The 10,000-nt window shown below is 44.1% G+C and overlaps 1 protein-coding gene across 1 annotated transcript in view; it reads right to left on the bottom strand.

The window, feature by feature from the left end:
• The window catches only part of mao (monoamine oxidase), a 52,117-nt gene that overhangs the window by 1,359 nt on the left and 40,758 nt on the right, over positions 1 to 10,000 (bottom strand). Inside the window, 9 exon segments of the mRNA XM_048239211.1 lie at positions 1 to 804; positions 1,466 to 1,528; positions 7,530 to 7,641; positions 8,216 to 8,313; positions 8,579 to 8,636; positions 8,822 to 8,875; positions 9,192 to 9,288; positions 9,606 to 9,630; positions 9,632 to 9,766. The exon segment at positions 1 to 804 is cut by the window's left edge and continues 1,359 nt beyond it. Coding sequence (XP_048095168.1) covers positions 649 to 804; positions 1,466 to 1,528; positions 7,530 to 7,641; positions 8,216 to 8,313; positions 8,579 to 8,636; positions 8,822 to 8,875; positions 9,192 to 9,288; positions 9,606 to 9,630; positions 9,632 to 9,766 — 798 coding nt within the window. The 3' untranslated portion in view covers positions 1 to 648.

Raw genomic sequence — 10,000 nt, 5'->3', positions numbered from 1 at the left:
AACACATGATGTGTGTGTGTGTGTACACACATTTACATGAGTAATGTAAGTAAGTATGACAACTTGTACGCACATACATACTTTGTGTACACACACAAATACTAAAAATTATGAGATACGATTATCTTTTTTTTTCCCAACAGTCAACGCACATTTGCTAATGAATTATAAAGATGTGGAATGTTAGTGTCATCGGGTCCCTAAGTCTCCCTGATGGTACTGAAAGGGTTAATTTACATCTGGCATATCCGTCTCCATCTGGCTGCATACTGTATCAAGGACCTTTGGAACATACTGACAGAGTGCAATCCCTCAAACCAATGACAACCCCCGACAGATAAACCTTATCTTTCCTTAGCCCTGTGTCAGCATTTTCCATTCGGCTCTATCTCTCAATGTTAAGTTTGATTTCGTTTGATTAAACGAAGCAGCCAATTTTACAACGGCAATACGAAGCAGATCAGTGATCATGGGGGAATTAAAGTTTGCAAAACTGTCGTGGTGGGCAAGTGTCTTCAGAATCGTCCTGCAACCATGTGTAGGTGGCAGGAAGACCTCTGCTCAACAGTCTTGACCACGGGGGTGTGGCGAATGAGTGATGAGGAGGAGACCGCAGGTGGAGGTGTGTCGGAGGAGGAGCGGCTTTTTTTAGGTCCTGGGGAAGAGTCCCTTCTTATAGGCGATCAGACTCGTCACCGCGACGACCGACAGGACGGTGGACACACGCATGAGCTTAAGGAAGCCGCCCACGGAGGGCAGGTTCCTCTCCCAGAACGTGGTGACAAATGGCAGAGCAGGGACATCCTGGAGGAAGACATCAGACATTAATAAGGACTCACTGATAAAGGACACAGTTGTGTGGTATAGGCCTACAGTCCAGTGTGTATTATGAAAGGCTTGAAGGATATGGATGGATATGGAAACATTTTGCCACCCTAAATTATTTACAGTAAAGGAAAGCAGTTAAGGACAAATCTGTCTCCCAGAATAAAATGATGTAAAATAGACAACACAGCTTGTGGCAAGTTTACTGTGAGATGTATTGAGTGGTAATATTTCACACATTAAAGGGAAACTTGGCAGGATTTCCCCCTCTGCTGGAGAAATTGTGCATTATGCTATTTCAAACTGTGGAAAAAGGTAACGATAAAGCACATGGATTTGTTTACAAGCTAGCAAAACGGTTAGCATAAGTTCGGCAGACAATGTGGATGTTACAAGGTAAGAAACACGATTTAAAACGAGTTTCTTGTTTCTCACTTCTCTTTCTGGGACGGTAGTCTCAATGTTGCAAGGTTGGTTTTCCACCTGGGGACGCTAGGGGCAGCGGGAAAAGTCACAATTTTCACCGGAACAGGTCATTTAACCATCCAAATGATTTCTAAACAGGTTTATTACGTTGAAATAGTTGCCAAGTTTCCCTTTAATATCCTGTTTCAAAGACTAAATGAAAAAATAAACTCACCTCAGACTCAGGTTCTGGCTTCCAGATCTGGTTAGAGGTGATCTTACCCATGGCACACATGATCTAAAACAAAATAAAAATAAATGTGCTTTAATTACGCAATTAATTATTTTGGCATCTCCTTATTTATTTAGTAAGAGTGATTTATCGCTGCTGCTGATTGCAGATTAATTACCGGTAGCCATTCTGTAGCAGTTTCTGTGATTTATAAAACCTGGAAGAGCCCAGACATCAATATACAGTATACACAGTCAGCACTCTTCAAAACTAGGTGACTCAATTAAACCCAATCAAGTTAGTTTGTTGCTTTAACTGACTTAAGTCATGCCAATGTGTACCTTTAAGTGTAATAAACATGACAGGACTACACCCTAGCGATGAGGTAAAGGATTTACCTCCTCACAAAATTAACCTTGATATTAATATTTAAACTATTTCTATTGCTTGCTGGACATAAAACTCTAATGTGTGGATTTTAAGTGCCTTGTGACATTCATAAACGCACATTTTGGTGTTGAAGCTAACGTCAGCTTGTGGGTATACAAGTGGAATACAATCTGCAAGATTTGATTAAAGGAGAATTCCGGCAATTTTTCACATAGATCCACCATGTTCATGCCCCCAGAGTGTAGCACTGTAGCTGCCTGTCAGCTCTAACTGTTGGCTGCAGCAACTCGAGCTAGGTAGAAATGATTCAGGGTTTTTTTTTCTGTACCAACAGTACGCAGTGACCACGGGAAACAGAGATCTATGTGAAAAATTGCCGGAATTCTTCTGTAATTAGTAGTCTACATACTGTGGGGCTATATCATCTGACAAACAGACACTATATAGCCATATATACAGTACATATATACATTCAGTCTGTTTGTTGTATGATTGTGACGTTATTAATTAGTTTTATAATAAAAATAAGACGTTTTTTAGTGTGTGGCTTTGAGTGGGGATATTGAGTAGGCGGCTTCAGATGCAGTCCAGGACACATGTCTATTCACACTAAACTCTATGTGGACATATGTCTATTCATACTAAACTCTATGTGGACACATGTCTATTCACATTACACTCTATGTGGACATATGTCTATTCACACTAAACTCTATGTGGACATATGTCTATTCACACTAAACTCTATGTGGACACATGTCTATTCATATTCACACTAAACTATATGTGGACACATGTCTATTCACACTAAACTCTATGTGGACATATGTCTATTCACACTAAACTCTATGTGGACACATGTCTGGTCACACTATAAACTCTATGTGGACACATGTCTATTCACACTAAACTCTATGTGGACATATGTCTATTCACACTGAAAACTCTACTGTATGTGGACACATGTCTATTCACACTAAACTCTATGTGAACACATGTCTGGTCACACTATAAACTCTATGTGGACATATGTCTATTCACACTATAAACTCTACTCTATGTGGACACATGTCTATTCACACTATGAACTCTACTGTATGTGGACACATGTCTATTCATACTATAAACTCTATGTGGACACATGTCTGATCACACTATAAACTCTATGTAGACACATGTCTATTCACAATATAGACTCTATGTGGACACATGTCTATTCACACTATAAACTCTATGTGAACACATGTCTATTCACACTAAACTCTATGTGGACACATGTCTGGTCACACTAAACTCTATGTGGACACATGTCTATTCACACTATGAACTCTACTGTATGTGGACACATGTCTATTCATACTATAAACTCTATGTGGACACATGTCTGATCACACTATAAACTCTATGTAGACACATGTCTATTCACACTATAAACTCTATGTGGACACATGTCTATTCACACTATAAACTCTACTGTATGTGGACACATGTCTATTCACACTATAAACTCTATGTGGACACATGTCTATTCACACTAAACTATATGTGGACACGTCTATTCACACTAAACTCTATGTGGACATATGTCTATTCACACTATAAACTCTACTGTATATGGTGAACATATGTCTATTCACACTAAACTCTATGTGGACACATGTCTGGTCACACTATAAACTCTATGTGGACATATGTCTATTCACACTATAAACTCTACTCTATGTGGACACATGTCTATTCACACTATAAACTCTACTGTATGTGGACAAATGTCTATCCACACTATAAACTCTATGTGGACATATGTCTATTCACACTATAAACTCTACTGTATGTGGACACATGTCTATTCACACTATAAACTCTATGTGGACACATGTCTATTCACACTATAAACTCTATGTAGACACATGTCTGGTCACACTAAACTCTATGTGGACACATGTCTATTCACACTAAACTATGTGTGGACACATGTCTATTCACACTAAACTCTATGTGGACACATGTCTGGTCACACTATAAACTCTATGTGGACACATGTCTATTTACACTAAACTCTATGTGGACACATGTCTGGTCACACTATAAACTCTATGTGGACACATGTCTATTCACACTATAAACTCTACTGTATGTGGACACATGTCTATTCACACTAAACTCTATGTGGACACATGTCTGGTCACACTATAAACTCTATGTGGACACATGTCTGGTCACACTATAAACTCTATGTGGACACATGTCTATTCACACTATAAACTCAATGTGGACACATGCGTTCCAGACCACCAACGAATATGGTTTGAGGTATCGGACCTCGAATGCAGATCGAGTGCATACACACCCGGCATTAGCTATGTGAAATGACCATTGTGCAATTGGTGCAATTCTCACCTGACTACGGTACTCATCAATATACTGTCAACATTATTTGTTGACTCAACCAAGTCAAGTCATATTGTTGCTTTGATTGAGTTAGGTTATGAAAATAGTAAGCTTATATTGTGTACTAAATGTGACTAAATGAATTGACTTGGTTAAGCATCACTTGTTAGAAAGTGAGATGCATGAGTTTAGATGGCACATTTGCACCATCACACACCATACACCAGGGGGCGCTGCTTTGCCTTTTTGGTCTGATTGCATATAGAGCACAAGTGTGAAGCTGAGGCGAACAGGTACCTCTTGTTTGGAGCATAGTAAACTTTCTTCCATTCACAATGACATCCTCGTTCACTGGGATTTTGTTTCGGGACTCCATCTTACCTCTTAAAAAATGTGAACTGTGGACTAACTGGGAGATTGTTCCTCCACGTCTTCACAAACACTAATCCCTAGACGCGAGTATGTAGTTTGACTCCAGAGTGCTTTGTTGAGTGCTTTGGAGTCAACACTGGGCGCCAAATGTGCAGTGTTCAGTGCTGTGATCTGCTGCAGTCTTCTGGTGCAGTGTTCCGGTGCTGTGTTCTGCTGCAGTGTTCTAGTGCAGTGTTCCAGTGCAGTGTTCCAGTGCTGTGTTCCGGTGCAGTGTTCCAGTGCTGTGTTCTGCTGCAGTGTTCCGGTGCTGTGTTCTGGTGCAGTGTTCCAGTGCTGTGTTCTGGAATAGTGTTCTGCTGCAGTGTTCTAGTGCAGTGTTCCAGTGCAGTGTTCTGGTGCTGTGTTCGGTGCAGTGTTCCAGTGCTGTGTTCTGCTGCAGTGTTCGGTGCTGTGTTCTGGTGCAGTGTTCTGGTGCTGTGGTCTGCTGCAGTGTTCTGATTGCATATAGAGCACAAATTATGAAGCTGGAGGCGAACAGGTACCCCTTTGTTTGGGCATCGTAAACTTTCTTCCATTCACAATGACATCCCCGTTCACTGGGATTTTGCTTGAGACTCCATCTTACCTCTTAAAAATGTGAACTGTGGACTAACTGGGAGATTGTTCCTCCACGCCTTCACAAACACTAATCCCTAGTGTTGTGGCGCATGTGTTTATAGAGTATGTTGTTTGACTCCAGAGTGCTTTGTTGCAGTGCTCTGGCAGTCAACACACTGGGGTTGTGGTGCAGTGTTCAAATGCAGTGTTCAGTGCGTGTTCCAGTGGTGTTGTGCAGTGTTCCAGTGCAGTTCTGCTGCAGTGTTCTGGTGCAGTGTTCTGGTGCAGTGTTCTGCTGCAGTGTTCTAGTGCAGTGTTCCAGTGCAGTGTTCCAGTGCTGTGTTCTGGTGCAGTGTTCCAGTGCTGTGTTCTGCTGCAGTGTTCCGGTGCTGTGTTCTGGTGCAGTGTTCTGGTGCTGTGTTCTGCTGCTGTGTTCTGCTGCTGTGTTCTGGTGCTGTGTTCTGCTGCTGTGTTCTGGTGCAGTGTTCTGCAGTGTTCTGGTGCTGTGTTCTGGTGCTGTGTTCTGGCTGTGTTCTGCTGCTGTGTTCTGCTGTGCTGTGTTCTGTTCTGGTGCTGTGTTCTGCTGCAGTGTTCTGGTGCTGTGTTCTGGTGCTGTGTTCTGCTGCAGTGTTCTGCTGCAGTGTTCTGGTGCTGTGTTCTGCTGCAGTGTTGTGGTGCTGTGTTCTGCTGCTGTGTTCTGGTGCTGTGTTCTGCTGCTGTGTTCTGGTGCTGTGTTCTGGTGCTGTGTTCTGGTGCTGTGTTCTGCTGCAGTGTTCCGGTGCTGTGTTCTGCTGCTGTGTTCTGCTGCTGTGTTCTGCTGCAGTGTTGTGGTGCTGTGTTCTGCTGCAGTATTCCGGTGCTGTGTTCTGGTGCTGTGTTCTGCTGCTGTGTTCTGGTGCTGTGTTCTGCTGCAGTGTTCCGGTGCAGTGTTCTGCTGCTGTGTTCTGCTGCAGTATTCCGGTGCTGTGTTCTGGTGCTGTGTTCTGCTGCTGTGTTCTGCTGCAGTGTTGTGGTGCTGTGTTCTGCTGCAGTGTTGTGGTGCAGTGTTCTGCTGCAGTATTCCGGTGCTGTGTTCTGGTGCAGTGTTGTGGTGCAGTGTTCTGCTGCTGTGTTCTGCTGCAGTGTTGTGGTGCTGTGTTCTGCTGCAGTGTTGTGGTGCTGTGTTCTGCTGCAGTGTTCTGGTGCTGTGTTCTGCTGCAGTATTCCGGTGCTGTGTTCCAGTGCAGTGTTCCAGTGCTGTGTTCTGCTGCAGTGTTCCGGTGCTGTGTTCTGGTGCAGTGTTCCAGTGCTGTGTTCTGGAATAGTGTTCTGCTGCAGTGTTCTAGTGCAGTGTTCCAGTGCAGTGTTCCAGTGCTGTGTTCCGGTGCAGTGTTCCAGTGCTGTGTTCTGCTGCAGTGTTCCGGTGCTGTGTTCTGGTGCAGTGTTCTGGTGCTGTGGTCTGCTGCAGTGTTCTGGTGCTGTGTTCCGGTGCTGTGTTCTGGTGCAGTGTTCTGCTGCAGTGTTCTGGTGCTGTGTTGTGGTGCAGTGTTCCGTTGCTGTGTTCCGGTGCCGTGTTCCGGTGCAGTGTTCTGCTGCAGTGTTTCGGTTCTGTGTTCTGCTGCAGTGTTGTGGTGCTGTGTTCTGGTGCTGTGTTCTGCTGCTGTGTTCCGCTGCTGTGTTCTGCTGCTGTGTTCTGCTGCTGTGTTCTGGTGCTGTGTTCCGGTGCTGTGTTCTGCTGCTGTGTTCTGGTGCTGTGTTCTGCTGCTGTGTTCTGGTGCTGTGTTCTGCTGCAGTATTCCGGTGCAGTGTTCTGCTGCTGTGTTCTGGTGCTGTGTTCTGCTGCAGTATTCCGGTGCTGTGTTCCGGTGCAGTATTCCGGTGCTGTGTTCCGGTGCAGTGTTCTGGTGCTGTGTTCTGCTGCAGTGTTGTGGTGCAGTGTTCTGCTGCAGTGTTCCGGTGCTGTGTTCTGCTGCAGTATTCCGGTGCTGTGTTCCGGTGCTGTGTTCTGCTGCAGTGTTGTGGTGCAGTGTTGTGGTGCTGTGTTCTGCTGCAGTGTTGTGGTGCTGTGTTCTGCTGCAGTGTTGTGGTGCAGTGTTCTGCTGCAGTGTTGTGGTGCTGTGTTGTGGTGCAGTGTTCTGCTGCAGTATTCCGGTGCTGTGTTCCGGTGCAGTGTTGTGGTGCTGTGTTCTGCTGCAGTGTTCTGCTGCAGTGTTCCGGTGCAGTGTTGTGGTGCAGTGTTGTGGTGCAGTGTTCTGCTGCAGTATTCCGGTGCTGTGTTCCGGTGCAGTGTTCCGGTGCTGTGTTCTGCTGCAGTGTTGTGGTGCTGTGAGTGCCTCACCTCCCGGGCAGCTCTCTCTCCTGCCTGCACGGCCCCCTCCATGTAACCGCTCCACTCTGTGGCCGTCTCAGTGCCCGCAAAGTACAGTCTGCCCTCCGGCTCACGCAGGACCCTGGGCAGTGGGGGGCAAATAGATACAGTACATTATCATTTAGGATACATGTTCTTTTCTATGCATTTATAGTTTATGATATATCTTTTTTATGCACATTGAAATTTAGGACATATCTTCTTTATACGCATTATAAATGACATATTTGGGAAATTAATGGGAAAATTGAAATGAACAGCAACTATTGGTAAAACATGATACTATTGCATACGGCTGATAATGTTGCATTTAACTGATAATGACTAATAATATTTTTGCTGGTCCGTACATATTTTGCTCAAACACCAGTGGGCAACAGGCCACTTCCTGTATAATCCACCTGCAGCACACTTCCCGTATGCATCTGCCTACGCAATATTTACCCGTGGATGCTGAAAACATCATGCATACACCCCGATGAGCACTGTGAAGTGCTGTTTCACTAACATTATTTAATGATTAAGTACACTTTAAGTACTCAAATCCCCAAATTCATACATCAACATGATTGTGGGGGCATCTCACTGGTGTCATATTGCCTAAGTAATGCATTGAGTTAGTAGCAGCACAGATTTAGAGGTGTGGGGGTACTTACCTTCCGAACTGGGTGAGGATCCCTGGGGGGTAGTAGGCCGTATAGCAGCCTCCAGAGTACTCCTCCTCACACCAGTTCTTCTCCTCATAGTGGCAAGGCTACGGGGCGCGCGCACGCACACACACACACACACACACACACACACACACACACACACACACACACACACACACACACACACACACACACACAAAATACTTCAATATCTGTAATTAACAATATACAACAAATGCATTATGATATCAAACGTAGACTATGGTAATTATTATATACTGTATATTGTTTAGGGAAATTTCATTCTGTAGGCTCTAGGAACAAGTATAATCCTGTGTTCTGTGTATGCACGAAGAGAGATGAACTCACATGCAAAGCCTCCTCGGTGGACAGCACTTTGGAGTAGATGTCACAGATCATCTTTTTCCTGAAGACAACAGAAGCGTTATGATTGTGACCGTGCCTAAACACATCAAATATAGTACAAATACACACACACACACACACACACACACACACACACACACACACACACACACACACACACACACACACACACACACACACACAAAATGGCAAGCTTTTCAACCAGCCTTTAAACATTAAGTTTACCTCTCTTCTTTAGTCAAGATGCAAAGCTTCCTGCATTTCCGTGCTAGGATAAATCTGCAAAGAAACAGAGTGTGAATATCCACTGTGTACAGTTGAGAATAGGTACAGTGTTCTTCAGGTTAAGTTTTTACAGCAGCAATGTGTGGGACAGTGGTAAGCTAGTGGTTAGCACGCAGGGCTAGCATGCAGCAGCCAAAACAGTTGTGCGTTCAATTTCCAGCTTCTACCGTTGTGCCCTTAAGCAAGGCACCTAACTCCGAGTTGCTACGGGGATAACAGGCCTTGTAATATAATTGTCATATGGCAAGTTGCTTCGGATAAAAGCGCTTGCCAAGTGAATACATGTAAATGTAAATGTGTGGCCCTTTACCCCATGATGCAGGGCTTACTGCCATCAGGCTTGGTGTCATCCAGGGTCAGGCCAATAGGAGTTTCTTCGTCCTCAATCACCATGCTGCCACAGAAGCCTGTAATTTGCAATTTTGTCATTTATTTATTTAAAACAGGGATAGTACATATTAATAAACATTAAAAATGTAAATATGTAAGATTATAACCAGTGGGGAATTTCCATCTTTAGTCCCTTGGGCATTCTTATTATGAATGTTGTTTACAATCAGTCAGTCTTAATAGTGACACACTGAATCACCCATTCACATTCATGATCCCAAAGGGGAAAGCTACTGACCCAAGTGACGAAAGTTCAGCACACTGAATTATGTAAAAACACCAACAATTAATTTCCTATGGTACGGCTACAGACTGTCCGTGTGTTCTGACTGACCTTTCTTCTTCCAGAAGGCCTCTTCAGTAGTACATCATGCACTTGATGACGGAGCCCATGGGGACCCTGCTGACGAGCTGGTTCCTTAGAGGGGGCAGCTCCGGGGTGAAGTGGATCTTCATGTTCAGGCCCGGCGGGATGGCCAGGATAACATACTTACTCTGTCACCGGAGGAGAGAGAGAGAGAGAGAGAGGGGATAGATTACTTATACGTTAGTATGGAGAGGGACAGACATATATATATATAGAGAGAGAGAGAGAGAGAGAGGATAGATTACTTATACGTTAGTATGGAGAGGGACAGACATATATATATATATATATAGAGAGAGAGAGAGAGAGAGGGATAGATTACTTATAACGTTAGTATGGAGAGGGACAGACATATATATATA

This window comes from Alosa alosa, chromosome 3, assembly GCF_017589495.1.
Source record: "Alosa alosa isolate M-15738 ecotype Scorff River chromosome 3, AALO_Geno_1.1, whole genome shotgun sequence".
NCBI lineage: Eukaryota > Metazoa > Chordata > Actinopteri > Clupeiformes > Clupeidae > Alosa > Alosa alosa.
The sequence above is the reverse complement of the archived record's forward strand: the minus strand, read 5'-3'. Positions and strand labels throughout refer to the sequence as shown.